This window comes from Rhinolophus ferrumequinum, chromosome 25, assembly GCF_004115265.2.
Source record: "Rhinolophus ferrumequinum isolate MPI-CBG mRhiFer1 chromosome 25, mRhiFer1_v1.p, whole genome shotgun sequence".
Taxonomy (NCBI): domain Eukaryota; kingdom Metazoa; phylum Chordata; class Mammalia; order Chiroptera; family Rhinolophidae; genus Rhinolophus; species Rhinolophus ferrumequinum.
Window position 1 is genome coordinate 18,417,758 of NC_046308.1, and position 24,131 is coordinate 18,441,888.

The following is a 24,131-nucleotide window of genomic DNA, read 5'->3' on the forward strand; positions in this document are numbered from 1 at the left end:
GAGAGGGGAAGGGATATATACAGAAGGTGCCAAAAAATGTATACCCATTTTAAGAAAGGAAAAAACTGTGTTAAAATACAGTAATACAATGACTGATACTAGCTTTCATTTGATTAACGCCATCTTTTGAGCGAACATCATATTACGCGTTGCTACTGTAATTCAATTCAACTTCGAAAAGTAATACATAGATAACATCTCTTAAAATGTGTACATTTTTTTGGCACCCCCCCCCGGAAAAAAATGTATACAAGTGGACACTTTGGTCAGCGTTGCTCAAGCAGTAGTTCACTGTAATCAGAAGTGTCTGGACACTGATGGTAACCACTTTGAGCACCTCTTGTAATTGCAGAAGTCAGATGTGACTTGTATTCATCTTGTTACTGGTGTATATTGAGTATTACAATTTTAATACAGTTTTTCTTTCTTAGAAGGTATATATATATACTTTTTGGTTCTCTATATATATAATATATACCTTATATATATTATATATGTATATATTTGTTTTTATTTTGTTTTACAAAGAAAGGGAATAATTAACTATAAGAGTCTCTGTCTCATGCTTCTGTCTTCTACTATTTGAATTATCTATCATCTTGAATCCTTTGCTTTCCTTTTATATACTTAGTTTGCATCTATATGTAACCCTAAAATTTTTATTTTTGCATTTTAGTTGCTTTTAACTTTATAATGAATATAATCTTTTGGGGTCTTTATTTTTTCCACTTAATAGTGCTAATATTCATCCATATTGTTGTGAGTCATTGAAGTTAACTCATTTTAACTCTTTACTCGTATAGCATTTCATTGCATAAATATATTAGAGTTTATTTATTTCATTCTTCTATTGATGAGCATTTGGGCTATTTCAAAGTTTTTGCTCTTGTGAATAGTGCTTCTCTTAGCATATGGTACATGTTTTACTGTACAATAAATAGCCTGTAGCCTATTTCCAAGATCCTAACTTTCATTTTGGATGGGGGATCATGGGTGCTATTATATTATTAAAAGTAATTAACTAAATAAATAAAAGCTTTCCATATATGGACCAGTGATTTGTGTGCCATGAGTAATCTAATTTTACACACCTGCAGTTCAGAGAGAAAAATAAATTGGGAAAATACTATATATGCTGTGATATACCCTGCATTTTGTATGTAGCAATATGTCTTGGAACTCTTGCTGTAGTAGCACATATAGGTCTATTTCATTTTTAACTGTTGCAGAATATTCCGTTAATGGACATATAATTTAAATTTGTAAACATTTTATCATGGAAAATTCAAACACATACAAAAGAGAGAATGGTATAATAAAGTTCCATGTATCCAATACCCAGCTTTAGTAATTATCAACATCTGGCAGATCGTGTTTCATCTCTACCCTCATCCACACTCTTTTCTACTCCTTGGCTTCTATGAACAGTGCTAAAATGAAGGTCCTTTGTAAATAAATGTTTTCATGCAGGTGTAAAAATATCTGTAGAATAGATTTACACTAGTGGGCTTGTTTGATCCAAAAGGTGGATGAAGTCTAAATGCTGATAGATTTTGCTTGATTGTCCTCCAAAGGAGCTGCCCCAGTTCTCACTCTGCGTGATCAATTCTTTGGCGTCTTTCAAACCTCATTCTCATTATTGTTGCATTTCAGGTTCCTGTTTCTTGATTTTTTCCTTCTTTCTTCTACTTTAGATGGGAAGAGGGAAGATGCTCAGAGCAAGGGGAAAAAGCAAGAGAGGCAGAAGTAAGGCCACCTCACAGCTGATCTTGGGAAGGGATTGTCAGCTACTTGGGACTTGGTGTCTGCGGCTTCCAAGAGCCTCAAGGCTTAGCTAACCAGGATGGGAGAAGGTGGCACTGCTGCAAGCCAGTGCCCCCAAAACACAAACAAATAAAGCAAACTTGTGGTTTATCTTTCTTGCACTTCCTATCTGTGCCCAGTGTTTAATTGTTGCCAGATAGCATCTGTGTATAATGAGAAGGTATAGGCAGCCGGAGAAAACTATGCTGTATAACTTGTATTGATCTATTAGCTTGGGGATTCTAGGTCTTGATTTTCTCATCTGTAAAGCAAACAACAATGATATTTTCTGACCTCTAAGGTGTTTTTCAGCAAGAAAATGAAAGGCCTCTCTGAATTCCATGTTATATTTAAGATTACAGTTTTGTTTTCTACATAGTAAGTTATTTCTTATAAGTGTTCTCAAATTTAAATAAGAAACTCTATTCTGAGAATTCCTTTATTCATTCTTCCAGTCACTTAGGTAATGTATTGAGCACTTCTTTATTTTAGATTTTTTGCTTTGGAATTCTTTTTCATTTTTCTTGATTCACACTATGTTTGACTCGATAGCTTTTATCAGAATTTGGGTTTCTTGACCTACCTCCATCTCAGAGTTTCTTCAATTTTATGGTGTGTGTGTGTGTCTACTTCCTATTGTTGCTGTAGCAGTCATTGAACTAGTCAACTTTACTGTGGTATTTGTTAGAAGTTGGATCTTTTGTTATAGGGATGGATCTAGTGGCTCAAAGGATACAGCAGTACCTTCCTTCTCTTGTTTGTCCCATCTCACTTTGTCTCTGCTTTTCTTTCTTCTATAGCAGCAGGATTTTCTCTGTCATTGGGGAAAATAGCCATAAACAACTTAAATTTACATAATCCTTACAGTTTGAGATCCTCTAGAAGACAGACCTTCTCTCCTCCAGTTTCCAATAGATCAAATTTCAGGGAAGGCTCTGATTGGTCCTGCTTTGGTCACATGTCTACCTCTGAACCAATCATTGTAGCTAGGGGAGTGGAGTACTCTGATTGGCCATTCTGGGTTATCTATGTTGAGGAGCTGAGCCTCTGTGATTGACAGCTTCAGAGGGATGGCACGGGCCAGGAAGGGGTAGTCACTCACAGGAAAGGATGCTGAGTCAACAATTCCTGTTCATTATCACCTCCCTGCAAATTGATGTTGCTTTTCCCCACAGTGTGAATAGAGTATACATTTCTACATTCTCATCCAAACTGCCTCTTAACTCCCTCTATTAACTCACGTCTGTAAATAGTTGGACAAAAGCAAGTGATTGGCCATTATTTTCTTCTAGTATTTTCTCTCAATACTTTGTCTTCAAATAGAGGTATAATCAGTGTCAAAACAACCTGATATGTCTACATTTCAGAGCTCTAATGACCCTCATCCATTATCAGCCTTTCTTTGTCAAATAGGCATGTGATTATATTTTCACTTTAATTAAATATTGCATCCTGAAGACAGGTGCCCCTGGTGGTCAAGGGTATAGCCCATATATACAACTATCTCCTTTATATAGTGCAGTATTTCACTTCTTAGATCTTGGAGTTTCTTTCTCTTACTCCACCTCAATAGTCTAGAAGTGCTAGTTTTAGGACCTGGTCCATTCAGAATCTGTCAAAGACTTCTCTTCTGTGTCTTTTATGTCAAAAATGGTCTGTAGATGTGTTTATTTGGCCCCACGTGAGAATATAAATCTTTAAAATCTATTGCAAACATTTAAAAACCAGGAGAGATTCCCAATATATCTGGATTTTTGCTTCTTTTGAACAAACTGAAGATCTATGAATCGTGGGCCCATGTTCTCCAGAGCAATGGTCTGTATTGGCCCTCTGGGCTGGCCGTGTGTTCCCAGGCCAACACTCCCAAGGGTGTTCCTGCCCGAGGCCCTTTGCCATTTACCTTCTCACTTGCTAGTTTGTTTTGCTTACACCTGGCCCACCTCACTCAGTCACATTCCCTTCCTGGCCCCTGGAGCATTGTTTGAGTTTGTGACTCTTGGTTGGGTGGCCATTGCAAAGCAGGGACAGGTTGAAGCAGAGTTTAAATCACTGATGAATCGGGGCCCAGATTGGACTCTGCCTCAAGGCTCAAAGCAGACACAGATTGATGGTGTACTTCAAAGGCGGAAGAGACACTTCTAAGAGTTTTGAAAGAACTGCCGCTACTTGTCTGTATTACATCTATTGTACCTTTCAAGAGAATTATATGATGTTTAAATACAATAAATGAAAGTTTCCATAAACAGACACAAACACTGAAAGAATGCTAGCATGTCTTGAATTTGAATCACTTTAAAGAAGCAAGATGAGATTCAAACTCTTAAAATTACTTTGTAAAATAGTTTAAGTGTATTTTGTTCTCATCTTTTATGACTTCTCTAACTGTCCCACACAGTAATAAATGTTTGCAGAAGGAAGGAGGGAAGAAAAGAAAGAGGGGAAACAAGGAAGGAAATTACTTGAATATAAGGACTGGCTAATTCATTTTTTCAAAATTTAGTTTCTATTAATAATAATTAGAAAACGTTGCAAAAATAGTACCGAGGGGTCCTGTGTCCCTGTGACTTAGATTCTTCCAATGCTAACTAACGTCTTCCATAACTATAGGCCAATCCCTTTTTGTATTCCAGTATCTCGTAGTAGGTATTCAATAAAGTTTACTGAATGAATATGCTTTTGTATAGAAAACTAACAGTATCATCCATTGATTTAGGACGTTAGTTTCTCTATTTTTATTTTATTACCTTTGAGCAGGTAATATATTCATGTGGGGTAAAATCAATAGGTATAAAGGGTACACAGTGAAAAGTAGGTCTCTCTCCTTCCCCTATCTCCCAGTCACCCAGATGCCTCTCCAGAGGCATTGATTTATTCCTTTCTTATGTCTCCTTCCACACATAGTTAATGTTTGCAAACCTTCATGTCTGTTGTCTCCTTGCCACCTCACCGCCATTGTAGCACAACCATAAGCACATCTTTTTCACTTAGCAGTATATGCTGGAGATCATTCTATATAAGTTCATATAGTGCTTCTTCATTCTTTTTAATGAGTATTTAATATGTATTTCATTATATATTAAATGGCTGTACCATAATTTATTTAACTAATCCCTGATTGATGAACATTTAGGTTGTTTCCTGTCTTTTATCATTAAAAACAATACTGCAGTGAATACCCATGTCTGTTTTTATTTAGCACAGATACAGTTTCTTTAGGTACTAAAGCATACGTTTATAAATTTGAAATCCCCGACTTTCCCTCTTTGGTAATATAAATAGAACTTCGATGGCAGAAAATTTCCCGAAGCTTTGTATGGTTTTTGGCCTAAGTCAGTGAGATTTGCCAAAGGTCTGGCAGCTTGAACCGATACTGATGCACCTGTTGTCAGTTATTTTCATCTGAGTCTGATAAGAAGAGAAAGGAACAAGATAAGTTCCTCTCAGGATGGTCTACTAGGGATGTGTCATGAAAGATAGTGAATGTGCGTTACTTTTCTTCACTCCTATCACTTGGTCCATCTTGCTTATCCAGTCCTTGCTCCTAGCCACTGGGTCTTATCTCTTATTCGAAGTTCTTTTCTATCTCCCCTTACTGCCCACCAGATTTTGGTGAAATTTTTACTCAGTCAACACGCCTATTTCTAAACAGCTTTACCCCGCTGAGAGATGAATCATGTTACCTTTGTGTTGCTGGCTGATGTCTTATTAGCCATATCTTTCTTAAAGCAGAGTTTTAAAAGTTGAAACCGGTTTCTTTTTTGACCCTTATCTAGGTTGTCATTGCAATCCCTGCAGGAAGGACTGTTGGTCTTCTCCACGTTCAGAATTTATTTTGGTCCCATGAAGCCCAGTGCTCCTATGCAGCTGTTAGTTAACAAGCTGCCCCAAATGGGAGGGTCTGCAAAATGGGAGGGATACACAACAATGAGCTTATCAGTCATTCAGTTAGTCATTAATTCATGCAACAAATATTTATTGAGTGCCTACTCTAGGCCGGGCAGCCTTGGCCTAAGTCAGGGAAGACAAGATCCTTGCCATTATAGAGTTTGTTCTCTGGAATGAGTGGATGTTGGGTATGGAGGAGAGACAAAAATAAATAAGCAAATGATTTAGTATATTAGACGGTGATAAATGCCACAGTGGGGGTGGGGAAGGGGGTTGGGTGAGGCAGGCTGAGAGAGGTTGGAAATCAGGGAAAGGGGGTGCACACTGCAATTTTAAAAAGAGTAGCCTAGGTAGGCCTTGCTGAGGGTGTGATATTTGAACTAGGATTTCACAGAGCAGAGGATATCCTTACACAATATCTATCCTGTGTGTATGTATGTGCGTGTGTTTGCATGAAAATATCACTAATGACTGAATTTTTTTTAACAACTCTATTGAGGTATAATTGACATACCATTAAACTCACCCTTTTAAAGTGTACAATTCAGTAGTTTTTAGTATATTTATAGAGTTGTGCAACATCACCATTATCTAATTGCACAACATTTTCATCACCCCCAGAAGAAACCCATTAGCAGTCACTACCCATTCCTGCCTTCCCCTAGCTCTTACAAGCACTAATCTCCTTTCTGTCACTGTAGATTTGCCTATTCCATTTCACATCAATGGAATCGTACACTTTATGGTCCTTCGTAACTGACTTCTTTCACTTAGCAAAATGTTTTTAAGGTTCATCAATGTGTCAGTACTTCATTCCTTGACAAATAATATTCCATTTTATGAATATAGCACATTTGTTTATCCATTCATCAGTTAATGGTGACCTTGAATTTTAAATAATGCAAAGTGTCGTGGATGGGGAGTCGTAATTGATCTCTCCTTTAAGGACTGGACTGTGCCACCTGGGGGCACACTGTCAGGATGGACGTTGCCCAGTTCCAGTCAGCACTAGTTAGGCTTGGTTCTGGGGAAACTAAAAAGCCACCCAGTAGACCTCTACCTGAGCAGAAGCTCTGGGTGGTCCAAATATGGCAACACAGATCTGTAGATTTTTTCAAAATGTATTTTCTATTTCACATTTCGAAAATATATATTGTACTGCTTTAAAATGTAACTTTGGTAAGTTGTTTACCCAAGACAATTTTCAATGAGTTTTCTTTTTTTTTTTTTTTTTTCTTTTGGTCTTTTTAAGATTTTGGGTGTGGTAGCAAGTAGAAGCAGATCATCCTAACCAAATATTTGCGAATATCTGAACAAAGCCATTCTGCTGAGAGAAGGAAAGAGTCCACGAAGTGGGAATTGAATCTGAATTTTGAAAGAAGGGATTGATTTTCATAGAGTACTAGATGAGAAGGGAAATGGCATGTTCCAAAGAGGGGCAAGGACTTGAAAGTTTATCTTCTGGATGACTAGGAACCCCTGGGCCCTGCAGCACCTGTCTTTCGTACATTAATTTGGGAGCCATCAATCTGTGCATAAAAGGTTATGTTGTTGGAAATCCTCTGGCTTTGTGCACAACGCAAGACTCATAGTTTCAGAACTTCTCTTGAGTGGGGTGTTTGAGTTACAGTCCCTGGGGTTGCAGAAAGATGAACTCCATCAAAATCTAAATGGTTAAATGGCTCCCCCCCACACGTTAGGAGTAACTGTCTAAGCGACACCGGTACAAGAACCGGACACGTCCCGGCATGGCGGAGCTGCAAACGGCCCCAGACTGCCACGGCCTTTTCCATTTGATCCTGGAGGTGGGGATGAGGGTGGAGGGTCGGGTGAAGGCGTCCAGCTTCAGGGAATTGTGGACTGGAGCGGAGGAGCCGGAAAAGGCAAGGCCCTAATTCCTGCACGGGACTAGGAGGCGTGGGGCTTCCAGAGAGGACGAACATCGCCATGGAGCAAGTTCCGATCCCCATTCCCGCCGAACACTAGCATCCGCGACGAGAAATGTCTGCCGCCGAGAGTTGAGCGCGGCTTGAGGCAGAGCCGGGACGAAGGGGCGGAGCGTGAGCGTGGGGGCGGAGCAGATACGGCAGGAGGCGGAGCGAGGACAATGGGCGGAGCAAGACCTTGGGCAGGGGGCGGGGCGAGAGCAGTGGGGCGGAGTGCAGACGGCAGGCGGGGGCGGAGCTTAGACGAGGAGGCGGGGCGCAGGCAGAGGCAGGGGCGGAGAGGGCAGGGGCGTGCCCGGCAGTAGGGCCCCGCCCCCCGCCGCAGGCGCGCCCGCCCCGCCTTCCCGCTCCCCGGGGAGGCCGTGGCGGTCGAGCGCGGGGAGGGAGGGGAGAGCGGGTCACGACGCTGCCGGGGCGGGGATAACCCCTCACGTGGAGCAGATGAAAGGGCCGCGGCGCGACGGCCGGGGGAGCCGAGCCGAGCCTGCGACCCACAAAGCCGCCGCCGCTGCCGCGATGGGGCTGTGAGGCGTCCGCCTGCGCTCGGTCCTCCGCCGGCCCGCGACTATGCCCGGCCGCGCCCGCCCTCCGCGCCCTCCCGCCGCAGGACCATGAGGCCGCGCTCGGGCGGGCGCCCAGGGGCCCCGGGCCGCCGCCGCCGCCGCCTCCGCCGCCGCCCCCGCGGCCCCCGCGGCCACCGCTTGCCGCCGCCGCCGCCGCTGCCGCTGCTGCTTGGGCTGCTGCTGGCGGCCGCGGGGCCCGGCGCGGCGCGGGCCAAGGAGACGGCGTTCGTGGAGGTGGTGCTGTTCGAGTCGAGCCCGAGCGGCGACTACACCACCTACACCACCGGCCTCACGGGCCGCTTCTCGCGGGCCGGGGCCACGCTCAGCGCGGAGGGCGAGATCGTGCAGGTAGCTGCCCTCCGCCCGGGCTCCGCGCCGCCTCCGCCACAAGATGGCTCCGGGGGCTGCGCCCGCCGACCCCGCCGCGGGCTGGTGGGCGGGAGGGGCGGTTAAGAGGCTGGCGGCATCCCTCCCCGGCTGGCGGGCGGGCGGGACGCGGCCTCCAGGGCGCCGCAGTGGGGGGCGAGCGCACGTGGGGGCTCGGCCTTCTATTGGTTCTGGAACCGTGAGGGGAACCCCGGGTCCGGGTACCCACGTTGGGGCGGCCCCCTTGGTCTGGTTGGGCATTTTGTTTTGCCTCAGGTGGAAGTCTTAGGAACTACCTGTTGAATGCCAACTTTGGAAAGATGAATGATGGAAGGGGTGGCTTGTTTCAGGTAGCAGGTTTGCCTTCCATCCACGCATGTTATTTTTTTAAATTTTATTTAGGGAGGGGTGGAGCAGCCAGGTTTGTCTGAGGGGCTGCACCATCAGGTTCTTCCCTGGAACCTGCCGCCAGCTTTATTGGGGGCTGACCCTCCTGCAGGATTCTGGACGAGCAGCTGCAGGCAGGGGAGCAGGGGGAGCTGACCCAGGAGGAGTGGGGATCGCGGGTGCCCTGGAGTGGCCGTGGAAGGCAGCCCTCACTGCGTGCCTCAGATTACAGAGGGTGGAAGGGAGACTGCCTGCGCACTCCTTGGCCAAGGACTTCTGCGGAGGGCCTGGGAATCGGGAGGCAGGGTCGCTCACTGACGGGGTCTCCACCTTGCTCCCAGTGAAAGAGGTCTGTATTTCAAAGCAATCTGGTTAGGGAGAGCTTCAAGCTGAGCTCAAGCCTCTGCGGATGGTGAACTGAGTAGATGCCTTCCGTTTCCTTGGCTATGATTTTACCAACTTGGACGGCCAGCGCACTTGTGGCGGTTAATATGCATGCCTAGGATGGGGGCGATTTGAAATGGTTGGTTTATCTTTGAACCTTTTTGGGGGATAGCTGCGGGGCCCAAGCTTTGGGCCTTCTGCTTTTTATTCTTGGATGAGTTATGAATGAAGAGAAGGGGACTCTATGGAATGACTGCATAGCAGCCTCTTCCTTTCCCCGCCCTGCTGTAGACTCAACGCTCTGCGTGGATACGACGTGGAGCTGCAGATAGGACGGGGAGCTGTGCAGCTGGGCTCCTTACAGAGGTGTGTCCGTAAAAGCTGGAGGAGGCACCTCTGTTGGACGATTAATCAGCAGCATTGCCTTACAGGGCTCTCATTCCCATCTTAAACTTCTGGGAGTAAAAAGAAGGGAAAATACGTTGTTTGAGTCCTGTGACCACATACGTTAAAGGCTTGGGGACATTTTTCTTTGTTAATGTTTAATTTATAAGTTGGAGAGAGGATGCTCTGCTCAAGATTCCTACCCATTTCAGTTGCAGCCTTCAAGAATAGTTCGAATCTTAGAGCTTGTTACTTGTGACTCCTTGTTTCTCTTTGAGGCTTTCACTGTGCCCTCATGGCTTTAGAAATGTTTGATTTACAGTCTCCCAAGAGAAAAGATGTTTTAACATGACATTTCACTTTTTCAAGGAGACTTTTGAAGTTTGCGATTTTTATCTGCAGTGTTTTAACTTGTACTCTTTCTCTATGGTAGTTTGTCTGGCGAGCTATCCATTATGAGTAGTGCTATACTTTGGAGATAATCTTGGGTTCACCATTTAATACAAAATTAGCAGTTTAAACACACCATTTGTAACTATTTTATCCTTGTGAGTAGAGAGATAATGTGTGAATTTGGCAGAAGGAATCTATTCTTCTTTGAAACTTTTTGAAGTGCTTATCTAACTCTTTTGTAGTCCATTAGCCTAGCCAAAAAAGAAAAAGAAAATTAAGTCAACAATTGCTAAGTAAAGAAAAATGACTTAAATGGTATTTAATAAGTTTACCTGTTAAGCAATCACTAATAGGTGTCCTTAATTCCCTTATAACTGCAGTAATGTTAGTGAGTTTATCAGAGCTGTTTGAATAGTCATTTCTTGGTGTTCTTACTCTACGTCTTTAATAACGTTACTTGCTGAACCTTTCTGTGCACAGAAGGAACGCAGTGCAGCTTTCAGGGCTGTGTGTGTACAGAGACTGGCAGGCTTTTATTAGTTCTTCGAATACACTGCTCAATTTAAGGAACTGGTGTGGCCCCCTGTCAGCTCTGAAAAAGGTTTTTGTAAGGAAAGCTGATGTTTTAGGACTGCTGAGAGGGAATGTAACATTTTGCCTGAGAAATGAGAATGCAGAAGAAACAAATTGGTGTTTAGCTTCAGATTAATCATGTTTTGTAAGTGCCCTTGTTGAACTTTTCAAACCTTTTATTTACTCTCTTTAAAAAAGACTCCGCATGATTTGCTATTTAATACTTTATGGTCTTCAGAACAGAGTTCATTTTCCTACAACTAAACCTAAGTAGCGGCACTATAGCATTGCTTTTATTTCCAGTGGGGTTCGGTAGCACTGTTCATGGTTTAGGGGAGGGAAATTACCCTGTTTGGGAGTCTCTCTCCTTTAAGAATTCTAAGATAGGAAATTGGTTGGTATTACTGATTTATTTCCTTCCCTATTACATGCAATGAAAGTATGTGTGTGTGTATATATGTTTATATAGTGGATACCTTATCACAATCTGGTTTGCCCAGATACTATAATCATTTGCATGGATTAGGGTAGGGGGAGGCCTGGTTAGGAAGAGAGAGAGAGAGAGAGAGAGAGAGAGAGAGAGAGAGAGAGAGAGAGAGAGAGACTGTCTGAGAGAGTAAGTAATTCAAACCTTGGGATTAGTCACAGGATTCTTGGTTCTCTCCTTGTGCATTTTAGGCTTAAATAATTTTCCCAAGGTCACAGTGTACTCTGTAAGAAGAGGGTTTTTTTTTTTTTTTTGTTTTTTTTTTTTGGACATCATCATCTGTGAAAGTGTGAAAACAATGTGTGGATGTGAAATGCTATTAATTACTTTTATTATCTTATTCATGCAGCATCAAAGCCTATTTGCTTGTAAGAGTGTTAGGCATACAGTGTGAATGCTGGAGGAATTAATTACACTTTTCCTGTAGTTCTGAAGTGCGGAACTTTACAGGGTTCTTAGACATATTGATATATATTTCATCTTTGAACCAATTTGTTGCCATTAATGAGATCATTATCTGAAACTTTCAGACTTGGCCGTGCAACTCACATGGTTAGTGATGTTTAATAAGGCCTGATTAAACTCTGGCTGGTGGTATGTGGATTGGTTAAACAAACAGAAAATTTGCATCGCTCGAGATGAAAGATTGTTTTAAAGTGGAAATGCTTTCTTTTTTTTCTCTTGAAGTCAAATATTTAGAAACGCTTGAGAAATTCATTTGTAGAAGGAATCTGAATGATAGGTTTTGTGTAACTTTAAAATCCGCCTTTCTGGATCCTGGGTTAAGCGTTGAATAGTTTTGAAAGTAGAGGGGAGCTGAGAACATTTAAGAACTAAGCCGGTGCCTTTAGCTATGAGGGATGGGAGGAGAGCTGGGTGGCAGGTTCCAGAGGCTGAGTGAGGTCCTTAAATATCCAGTGTTAACTAAGGGTTATTATAGAGAATAATTTTAGGAAACTAATTCCTCTGCCTTGTTTTCCTGTCAGTGTATTTCTGCAGTTTAGCATTTGATCAAACACTTTCTTTTCATCTCCATTTTAAGTTAACAGGCCTGCCTCTAAAAATTGACTTGGCCTAATAGAACAATTGTGTGCTGACAGCTGACCTGGATTTGTGCAGAAAGGAATTGCCGACTGTATTGTCAGAGGGCCTTTATAGGTTAAAATCAAGCATTGATTTGGGGAGAAAACATTAGGACTGTTTTGTGACCTTATGAATTCTTAGAGGCTCTTATTTTCTGTCTTCCCTGAGATCTCATGGGGGTTAGTAATACAGTTTTTAATGGAGACGCAGATGGGAGTGGGAGGTAAGTGTGGAGTCCGTAGACCAGAGGGAAGGTGCTAATGGCTTCCATTAATGAACATTTATTGTGTACAGGGCACTATGCCAAGCACGTCACATGGTTGTTCATCACATCTTGACATTAACATGAAATTAGCAACTGTTGTTAACCCATTTTAAAGAGGAGGAAACTGAGGCTGAGAAAGGCAACTTGACTTCTCCAACCTCACACAGCTAGCAAATGATAAAACCTGGATTAAAACCCAGGTCTGTTCTTATTTTTGCCAAGTAAATAGACTTGGTTGGTTAGGATTTTGATATTAATTCAAGTCTTAATTTGCCACAGTCTAGTATAGGGGTTTGTAACCTGAGAGTCACAGACTTCCAGTGATGGCATGTGAATCCCTGAAATGATGCATACAGTCTTGTGTGTGACTTTTATTTTCCTGAGAAGAAATGCAGTTCTGCCTCTTGGAGGGTTCTGTGATGCCCCTTTTCCCCAAGAGGAAAAACAGGAGGCACTAATCTAGTACTTGTCATCAAATAGTCCATTACTAACAATTTGAGTGCCGTGATGTGGGGCTCAGGTTGGCAAGAGTGGTGGAGAAGAAGTCTGTGGGATTGTAAGCCTCCATCGAGCATATTCATTTGGTAGATGTTTACCGAAGCCCTGTTCTGTACCAGACGCTGTAATGCTGTTGCCTTCTGGAGTTCACTGTCTCTTATGAAGACAGCCATGTATGGATAAATAATAATCCTTCCCAACTGGGTTTCCCCACAGAATTGAGCCCTTAGTCTCTAAGGCATTCATTGTCTATAATGGATTAACTTCTCTCCTGTGCATCTATCTAGTATTAATTAAGTTTGTCATCCTTGGGAGAAGTGAGAAAACAATCACTCAAAGTATTTTCCGCATTTAGATGGTAAAGTGCAGGAAGGTAACAACCTTTCACCATTCATTGAAAAGTGAGATGGAGCATCTGTCAGTGTTGCAGTGCCTTAGCCACTCCTCACACCTTCCCTTGTGGACCTGGGCATTAGGGGGTCCGGTCTGTTGGTTTTTGCTCATCCCTGGATCCACCCTTGGGTGCCCAGTGCCTGCTACTTACCAGACACTCAATATTTAGTCAATGAATGATGGATTTAGAGTGGATATCAGGCAGGCAGTGGGTCTTAATGGGTTTGGATTAATTGATGAGAGCACTTTCATTTGGCTTGGTTAATACATTCTGGGGCTGTTTTTCCTTTTTGGTTGTTATTTCCAGAAACTTGATTGATTAGATGGAAAGAATGGAGCTCTGTCTGGTTCTGGCAGACTTACTGGTATTGCTATACTAAGTCGTATGAGAGTGACCTGTGTGTGCGTGTATTCAGGGGCAGGATACCTGGCGTTACGAAGGTCTGAAGATGTTCTTTGCTTGATAAAACACTTGAGTACTGAGAAAACCCTAAGGTGGGCAGCTCTTATGGATGGACAGACACTTGAAGAGTAGTTCGTGGCCAAGCCCAAGTGTCCCTGGGAGTCACTGTAGAAACTTGGTACTCAGAATTGTCGTAAAGTTGAATACATGCCGTGTGAAACCTTGCTTCTTGCTGGTGTTTCCCAAGTCTGGAGAATGTAGATTTGTTGTCGTGACAAAAATGACATGTAAGTCGATCTTCATAATCAGAAAAACCAGATTCAGCCCTTTCCTGTGTTAGATGAGGAGACTGAGGGCCAGAGAAGTGAAGAGCCTCACCCAGGGCCACGTGGTGATGGCCCTGGTTTAATATTCAGATCTCCTTACTCCCAGGCTTGGAGCCCTTCTGTCATCCGTGGCTGTACCTCAGCTGGGCGTCCTAGGGAGAGCAGAGATAGCAGGGTGCTTTGTGATCACGTGTACACTTGGGGAAGGCCAGGTCTTCTTCAGTTGTACATTGGGTTTAAGCAGTTGCTTTTCTCCTCTAATTTCGATATTGTGAGTTGCTCAGTCTTCGTCTCTGTCAGAGCTTTTAAAAGTAGCTACTAATGATAAAGTGCTTCCTATGTGCCAGGCACTGGGCGCAGGGCTTTGCTCACACGTGACAGGCGAGGTAAATGGCATGTCTTAGGTTTTCAGATGATGAAACCAAGCTCAGAGAGGTCGAGTCACTTGTGGAAGTCACTGGATACGTTGGTAGTAGGGCAGAGATTCAAACTTAGGTCTTTCTGATTCTAAGCCATTCCTGTTTTTACAAGAGTGCTTCACTTGACACTTCTGCTTTCAATTAGAATATGGGAATTGATGGTGAAATTTAGAGTCAGATATAAGCCCAGACTGATTGATCAAGAAATGAATCGGTCTGAAACTTCAACTGAGAAAACTGCCCTTACCGAGATTTATTTCCTATCTTCTTTTCTTCCTTCCTTCCTTTCTTCTTTTTTTTAATCACAGAAGTCTTTTTCTAACTTGTTTTTTTCCACAAAGAACCGATCTGGTAAGTTTGGGAAGAGGGACCAATGACTTGAAGTATCCAGCTGTCACTCGATGGCACTTCTGTTGTTTTTTTGCTATTGGGAAAGTTGGAACGGCTGTAGTGTTCTGGCATTTAAAGGGATTTCTGGTGTGAGACACACCTCCTTCCTGTGGCTGACTTTTTAAGAGCCATTTTGGATTCTGCATGGCGTTCTCCAAAGAGGTCCTGTCTTATGTTCATCACTTTTCTTTCTTTGCACAGGCTGTGCGTTCCCTGACTATTTGATTGAAAAGACTGTAAGAACCTAAAGCCATGGATTCTCCCTGCTCATTCTGTCCCCCTGGCTGTTACCATTTACTGTGGGTGCCACATTCCTTTAGCTGGCTGACATTCGCTGCTCCCTTCTGTCCGCCAGACCGTGTGTGAGGCAGGGCAGCAGGTGGCGATGAGGAAGATGCCGTCCCTGGCCTCAGGCAGCTGAGCGGAGGGGGCAGTCAGCATGGGAGCCACGGTCCTACCTGGGAGGACACGTTCACAGGATACGGGGGATCCCCTGGCCCAGGGTGCTGAGTTTCGGATGGGAAACCCATTCTGAAGAAACACGTATGTAATGACACAGTACGCAGATTTGCACCTTCTGGCCTTTTCCAACTCATTTCTCCCTACCTTTGAGGTTAAAGCTGATAACCCCTTCGTGGAGACGTGCCTTTCTGCCTGTCAAACAGGATAGGGAGGAGGAAAAGAGTAGAGGTTCTTTGTTCCATTTGTAGTTTGAATGAGATGTTTGAAAACCTGACTTTTAGTGGTTCTGTTGACTCACGAAAGTGTGAAGAGAATGAGGTCAGCTGGCCCATTGTGGTTCAAGGGAGAGCAGTTTTATTTTTATTACCCTTAAGATGTGTTGTAAGACTTGATATTCATCCCCTTCTCTCCCTAGCAGCCAGTGTAATATGGTTGTTTAGAAACTCAGTTTGTAGCGTTGATTTGGTGAAAAAAAGACTTTGATGATCTTAGAAGTTTGACGTGACAATGTATATTGGAATGGAGACTTCTGGTTTCCTGGTGCAGAAGCTATTATTGCATTTTTAAATGCAACAGGTCATGGTTGATGAGATGTATATAAGGTCCCATCTAGTGCTGTAAGAATTTCATTAAAACTTCATTTTTCACTTGAACTTGATTTGAGTACACTAAATTGTCGGAGACATTTATTGAATTCCTACTGTTGATAGAGCCTAGAGAAGAAACAAGGCTTTTATGTACCCAAGCTATAGTTTTTATGCACCCATGATACATGTTTTTCAGATGCTATTTCTGTGATTTCTCCCATACAAATATGAGCAGTTGAGTTAGCTCCAGAGGAAACTGAGTCTGAGACTCTAAGTAAGCTTCTCGAGGTCACAGAGCTAGGAATGAACTTGGGTCACCTGAAGCCAAAGCTTACTGACCTGAGACTTGGGTATATCTTGGTAAGATTAGGCAAAAATGTGAGTATAGATTCATTTGATATTCCCTCTAGTCGGGGCCAAGATCTTCCTTTAAAAAAATCATCTATAACTTAATTTTTAATTATACAAATAATACACGTTTATTATAAAACACAGAAGAGTATGAAGAAAAAAATCCATCCCAGTACTTATAGATAACCTCTGTTAACCTTTTGTGTTTTGGTATAATTTTCTTTTTTTCTCTTGAGCTTGGAGGGATTTTAAAGGAAATGGGGAAAAACATTACCTGGTGTTTATCACCCTTCGTACACTTTGAATATTTTCCTTTTACTAAATGCTCTGAAACACTTATAGTGTCTGTGCAATATATTTTTTCCTCGTTATTATAAGTAATGCCGTAAAGAACATCCTTTTTCTATCTCTTGATTATTTTCGTAGGGTAAAGTTCTAGAATGAGGACCCCTGGGTCAATGGGTATAAACATTTTTAATGTTCCTGCTACGTGTTGTCAGCTTGGTCTGCAGAAGAGTGGCTCTAGATTATACTCCCCAGCCAGGTTGGGACACACGTTTCCACATACACCTGCTCACAGTGGGTAGTATCTGTTTCTTAAAAAAACAACAAAAAAAGCCAAACCAAAAAAACAACTTTGTAAAAGTCTATATATCCTGATCGTTTAGTGAATACTAAACACTGCCTTCCCCCTGCCATGAGGATCTGAGTTATGACTAATGTCCACACTGAAGGGAAGGTACCTGGCGTGGTATCTGGGTACCTCCCTTGTAGGTGTGTCTGAGCACGATTCAAATCAGCACGCTGCCCTTGTGTTTTGGGCAGGGACCTGGTGGCTGTCCAGGCAGCTAGATGGCCGTGTTCGGAGGCCTAGAGAAGACCTCACCGAAGGGAGGGCTGTGCTGTCGGCAGCAGATTGTGGCCCTGGAGGGGGCTGCTGCACTCCCTGTTTTCTGCCCTGCCTTTCCCTTGGCACAGGCTCTCTGCTTATGAACAAGCTGGCTTTGGAAAGACCATATAAATCTGTCTTCTCACTCACAGTGACGCTGTCAGTCAGTGATGGGTAGAGATGCAAGTAGAGCCATGCACCAGATAGCAGGGATGCATTCAAACAGCATGTCCCTGCGCTGAAAATGGCTTCATATTTTGTTTGATCCCTTAAAAAAGTCTTACATAAAAATCTGGGGCTTTGGCTCTTCTTGAAAAATTAAAAGATCTGGCAGCGTTGGGTCCACCCACATTCTCGAGTGGCAACACCCTGGCCTGCCCCAGGGGCGTCACAGTTCTCTTTAGATGGGACATAGGCCTTCCATTTCACACGAGTCCTCATTGCATGGCTTCAGCTTACTTCCCTCACTGGTAATTCTACCAACGCCTGGCCCCTGTAGGCATTGGGCTTTGCCATCTTTTCTATCTCGGAAAGATCTGCCGCTGAAAGCTTTTAAGTTGCACTTGGTGAGTCTCCTTTCTTTCCTTTTTCCACCATCCAGTGTGTCTGATGTCCAAGAGTGGCATTGTGACACATCAGTGGACCCCATGCAACCGGGGAAGGCCGAACTGGCCCTGATGGGACTGGGTGCTCGTTTTACTTTAATACGGGTGCTTCGATTTTCTCTTGTTCTTTTTGAAGGCTGAAGTCTCAGAGCCATTTGGCCTGTGCCTGCATGAAGATCTCTGTCCCTTCTCTCTTGTGGCTCCTTGGTTTCTTTTGATTACTAGAGTTACTGTTTGAGCTGAAGGACACCCTGAAACTGCTTTGGCTCAGCTGTCCTTTTACAGTGAGGGGACTGTTGGCCAGGGCTTCGGGCCTGTGATCCCAAGAGGAGCTGGGATGAGAACTTGGGTCTTGGTGCTTTCACATGCTTGTCTTTCTAGAATGGCATCCCACATGGATGGTTGAGTCCCAGAAAATCTTCCATGTGCCTGGAGCTTTAGGGTCCCTAGAGTACTTTCACTGTCTCGTTTTATCCTCCCAGCTGCGAGTGCCTTCCCCGGCTTCTGCCCCAGGAGGCAGGCTGCTGTTCAGGTTGTCCTGGTTGCCAAGGCTTGTCCCACACTTGACACAGAATGCTTTTCTTTGTACCTAATTGTACACTCCTACTTAAATGCAGTTGACATTGTGTGTTCAGCACCTTTATGCGATTTTTGGAAATCTCACTGGGTACCTGGAGACTTGGCCTCTTTTCAGCAAGGGCCTCAGTCTTGGAGTGGGTGGTAAGCAGGCAGCTAATGGCATGTCAAGAATGTTGCAAGCTTGACTTGCAAAGCCATTTCAGAATTTAAGTCAAGGTAGCTTGTGGCCAAATCAAAGGGAAATGTTGGCCTCAAGACGATGCTTGATTTGCTCTTTCCTTGTTGACCTTACTTCTTCAAGCCAGATGCTGCCTGACGTTCCCTTTCCTCCCATCAGTTCTTCCCCTCTCCACCATTCATCTTTCTGAAGTAACCTCTGATCTTGTTACTCCCTTGATCAAAATCTTGCAGGATCATGCCGTGGTTTACTAGTACCGAGCCGAGTACGGAGGTGACCTGGCCGTCTGTCCAGCCTCCGTCTACTGTCTGTGGGATGCGGGCCTGGGTCCTGTGTGTTTCTGCCCCGATGCCCTGAATGGGTCCTAGGCGCTCTTCCCTCTGTGCACGTCATGTTGGATTGCCCTTCTGTGGGGATACTTGCGACTCCTCCACGTTGCCGACCCCCATCTTTGCCCCCTAATCTTCCTTCCCCTCTCCCAGCTGTAACACTTCCATTCCTTGCCATCAAGCATTTCCAAGTGCTACCGGTGCATTCCTTTGAATCAAATCATTCCTTTTTCCACGTCTCAGCTGGTCTTAAATTCCTTATTGTAGCTGTCTTTTATTAATGTTTTCTTATCCCCACAAGATCACAGCTCCCCATAGATAGGGATTGTCTTACTCATCCCCCTATTGCTTTACAATAAAACTCGTACGTATTTACCAAATTGAAATTCTTCGAGATCAAAACCCTTCGGGATAGGATAGTGAGGGGAATGTGATGTGGCCAGAAGAAGACTTGGCTCTTTGAGGGAGAACTTTCTGTGATTGTAGAAATAATTCACAAGCAGTTTTCAGACATGGGTGTTTCCTAAGGCTACCCCAAATAGTTGGAATGGATCAGACTCTCAAAATAATCTCACCTTGCCTCCGCTCTCCAGGAGGTCTGGGAAAATGAGGTGGGACAAGGAAATGACACCATCTGACTTCTCCCAGCCTGGCGTGTGACTGCCTGGGTGAAGTCTTCAAAGTCTGCTGGAGAAGAGACCATCTCAGCCTGGCTGTAGACTTTTAGGGAGTGTGTTTTGTTTAAATATGAATCATATTTTGGTGTCATTTAGAAAACTGGTCCTTTTGGGGCATAGCAAAGGTTATCTGTAGTTCCAGAATGACCCATCAGAAGCAACTGTATGTGGGACCTTACTTAAATTTGTACCATAGTGTTTCCTTGATACCCCTTTGGAAGTTCTGGCAAGGGCATGGATCCTGTATTTAAGTGCTGTCTGGGAAGCAGTTTTAAAGGACTACAGTAGTATTTCTAAAGAGGCAAGCAGACTATGTGGGGAAGAAATTGAGATTTCAAGTTAATAAACATTTGATTTTCTACTCTTTATGGGGCCCATTATAAAAATTTAGGAATTATTAAATTACAGTAGTCCCCCATTCCATTCCAAGACCCTCAGTGGATGCTTGAAATCGTGGATACTACCAAATCTTATGTAAACTATGTTTTTTCCTATACATACATACTTTTTCACTTAAAGGAAGCACTTTATGGCATCTCTTTGGCATATCTGAATTGCCAGTGTCATGACGCTTGTGCTTTGGGGCCATTATTAAGTAAAATAAGGGTGACTTGAACGCAAGCACCACGATACTGCTACAGTTGATCTGATAACCAAGACGGCTACTAACTAATGGGTGGGAAGCATACACAGCGGGGTAGGGTGGACAAAGGGATAATCCTCATCCCGGGTGGGATGGAGTGGGAAGGCGCACGAGTTCATCACACTACTCAGAATGATGTGCAATTTAAAACTTTTAAGTTGTTTATTTCTGGAATTTTTCATTTAATATTTTCAAACTGTTACTGACTGTGGTAACTGAAACTGCGGAAAGCGAAACCATGGAAAATGAAACCGTGGATAAGGGGGGACTATTGTATTGCGTAGTTATGTGTATGTTGGCATGTTGAGATTTTTTAGTTACTGTTTTTGTGGAACAGTGGCTATTATATGGGCTATCCATGATGTGTTATACTTCACTTGGACTAAAGGGTTTTCGTGCCTTTTCATGGCATGTCCACTCCAGAAATGTTCCAGTGTCTATCAGCAAATGTTCCCCTCATCTAGGAAGTTGAATGAATTGCTTATGTATAGTTTTGAAGTTTTGGTGTTACGTTTAAATTTCTAGAACACATAAACTCACTTGTGGCATTAAATGTGCCGTGCGGGTGATTTCAAGTTCCAGTGGCAGCGGTAATTTTTGCATTTCCTGACTCTTGTGTTTAAATGTGCAGTCTCAACATTGCATCACCGTAGGTTTTCACATTTAATGAATATTTATGTTGAGCTGCGTTCTATACGAATGCGGTGGTTTCTGCCTTGATTATAGCTTGCTGTGCACTGTGGCGAGGAGTGCCGTACAGACAACAGAATTGGCACACGTCTCAGCATGCCAAGCCCTGGCGGATGTGGTTAGGGACCACGGCGACTGGTGCTCTGGTTGCCATAGCAACCTTGTTTTTGGAAGGGGGAGGCTCTAAAACAGCTATGGGATGGGGTAGAACAGTTTTGAATATTCCAAGTAAAATTTTTGCCTATATGCGTCCCTATACGAAGATGTAGAAAACTTTAGAATTCTTACTATATGCTCAGATAACATTAATTGATTTTCTTCATAATTAATTTTCTTAATTTACTTATGCAAGGCTGTTTTTCATTGCCCTCTTGCAAACTTGTAGAAGTTATATAGTGGGCCTTTCACGTATGAATGTCTTCCCTACTTGCTGCAGGGTAAATAGGGAATCTTCTGTCTCTTACTGTTACAAGTCCCTTCCTCCCACCCCCTACCAAATCCCTTGCCCTCTAGTAACTAACCTAGTGATGGCTGATTGCGGGACGGGGAGGAAAAGAAGAACAGGAGAGAGGTGAATGGGGGGGCTCCCCCTCCCTCAGCTTGTTATTTTCTTTCCTCCCTACTTCCCATCCCAAGAAGGCCTATTCTATCCCCTCCCTATTATATATTCAGCAAAGACTGTGGTCGCAGGTGCCATCACCCATAAGGGTGCCCAGCTCTCAAATTTGGGCTTTCAGAGCTGGGGCTCCGGGGATGTGTCCCTGGCATCCCGCCCTGGAACCCTGTTCGCCCCTTTGCAAAGGGTGTCCATGCGTGATGAACGCGGTGGTGCTGGGTTTGTGCAGTGAAATGTCTGGAAGGGAATGGATGGGACTCTCACGCACCACCTGCTGTCCTGGTGCCCGTTTACAGAAGGAGACCTGAGCTACCGGAGACAGTGACTTGTGCAGCTTCAACAGCTCAGACAGTAGTGTGTGGTGGAGGGCCTGCGCTCGAGGCTCATCACACAAAAAAGCAACCCAGCCCCACCCCTTCAAACGGCAGTATACTATTTCAGAAGGGGAGGCTGACCACAGATTTAATATTTTCTTGATGACTTGGAGCGTCCTCTGTGACTGTCCGTTAGATTGTATCCTCCTTCAGGGCAGGGCTGGTATCTCAATGTTTTGACATTTTCCCACTCCAACACAAAGGACCGCATGGTGCAAATTGGGAAAGGCTGTCCCTTCCTCAAGATACCTCACTTCTCTTTGCCATAAATGGGTCGTAATATGGATGTAGAATGGCCACAGATGTGAATGGCACCCCCTAGAGTTGTGCAGTGCACACGGCCGTCTCCTTGTTGACTGGTGGGGCACCTGTCTAGCAGTTGTTCCCTCTTCTCCAGTTCTGATTTGCTGCTTCTGATTCCTGTAGTTCATTCCTAGAAAACCAGGAAACCACGTGTATTGGAATTGAGGATAAAGTTAGGAAACAAGATAAGGGAGAGTAAGGAGTTTAGGACACGGATTCTTGACACCTGCTTTGGCTGCTTTTCTGCTTCGTGCTGACTGGAGTGGGGTCCTCAAACTTTGGGTACATTATAATTAAAAGGTAGGCCCTTTATGGAGTGGAAATGGCACCACCATTATTTTGTGGGAGACTATACACATGTATTCCTTAACAACCGACTTATAAGTTAACTTTTCGGCTATATCCTGATTTGGGTAGAAGTTCTCTTTAGTTCTATGGTATAACTACAACCTTGAGCCAACTGTATCTAAGAGGAGTTGGGAGGACGCTTCCTTGTTGTTGGATGTCAATATGGCTTTAGAAGCAGTAGTTTTCAACTTTGCTATGCAGATACCCAAGGTTTGTCAGGTTCCTTAAAGCATGTTGTAAATTTTGTAGAACGAAGTGTTTCTGGATTTCCCTTGCTGATGGGAGACGCAGCCGAGTGCCAAGTCTGGAGCCAGACTGCCTAGGATTGGATCCTGACTCTGCCAGTTATCTGCTGTAGAAAGGTGACTTTGCCTCTCTGCCTCTTAGTTTCTTTATCTGTAAAATGGAGATAAATCTTTCCTAGAGTTGTTGCGAGGATTAAATGAGTTGCAGCATGCAAGTTACGTTTAGTGCGGATGAAGATGAAGAAAGTAACATACGTAACTTCCATGATGTCTCTCACATAAGCTTAACATTTATGTTGTAGTTCCCAAATGGTTAAAAGTTTTTTATTCTGAAGTGAGTGTTTATCAGGGTTTAAAGAATTCAAAGGTGTTACTCATTGAGAAGTGACCGTATCGTAGAACATTTTTTAATGTGCTCAGTTCCTGACTACTTGCACCTGAGTCCCTTATCCCCTAGTGGGGGGCCCCATGAACTCCCCAGAGTGATTCTTTTGTTTTTTTAATTTTATTGGGGAATTTTGGGGGACACTGTGTTTCTCCGTGGCCCATGAGCTCCAAGTCGTTGTCCTTCAGTCTAGTTGTGGAGGGTGCAGCTCAGCTCCAAGTCCAGTCGCTGTTTTCAATCTTCAGTTGCAGGGGCGCAGCCCACCATCCCATGTGGGAATTGAACCGGCAGCCTTGTTGTTGAGAGCTTGCGCTCTAACCAACTGAGCTATCCGACTGCCCCCCAGAGTGATTCTTAAGCCCTCTGTGAGAGGCTCTGGGTTCATTCCTCCCTGATCCCCAGTTCTCGTTTAACCTCTGTTTCCTGGGAGGGATGCTTTGCTGCAGCTTTATCTGCTCATTTCTAGGCTCTATAGCTAGAGCATTGTCCATGCCCTGAGTGTTGTAGGTTGGGCACGTGGGCGCACACAGACACACACACGTGAACTATATGTCCAGTGTACCGGAGGCTGGATTTCTAGGCCAGCCTGCCTGTTCTGAGGCCACATGGCCTGCATACGGGCATGAATGCTCCGAAGGAAAGTTGGGTGGTGGATTGCTTCTCTGGACCCGGCCAGGACACGTGGAATGTTGTGCTATGCCAAGGCTGTGCTCTGGGGGCCTAATTATGTGGGACCTGCGGTGAGCACAGGAGACTTCAGCACTTGGTTTGATCCAGTGTGCGATTTTGCCAAAGCAAATACTTTATTAATCTTAACCCCCCCCCACAAATTAGACACATTGACTTTTTCTAAAAATGGGAATGATAGGAGTGCATTGTGTGTGTGGGTTTTTTGTGTGTTTTTTTTAACTCCCCTAACCCC

At 43.9% G+C, this 24,131-nt stretch overlaps 1 protein-coding gene across 2 annotated transcripts in view; it reads left to right on the forward strand.

Annotated features, from left to right (window-relative positions):
• Positions 1-8,245: 8,245 nt before the first annotated feature.
• ZNRF3 (zinc and ring finger 3) overlaps positions 8,246-24,131 on the forward strand; it is a 136,551-nt gene continuing 120,665 nt past the window's right edge. Inside the window, exon 1 of one of the 2 annotated variants that reach the window (XM_033097329.1) lies at positions 8,246-8,545. In XM_033097329.1, coding sequence (XP_032953220.1) covers positions 8,246-8,545 — 300 coding nt within the window. Of the gene's footprint in view, positions 8,546-22,840; positions 22,942-24,131 lie in introns of those variants that run through there. The other variant, XM_033097331.1, reaches the window with a different exon arrangement.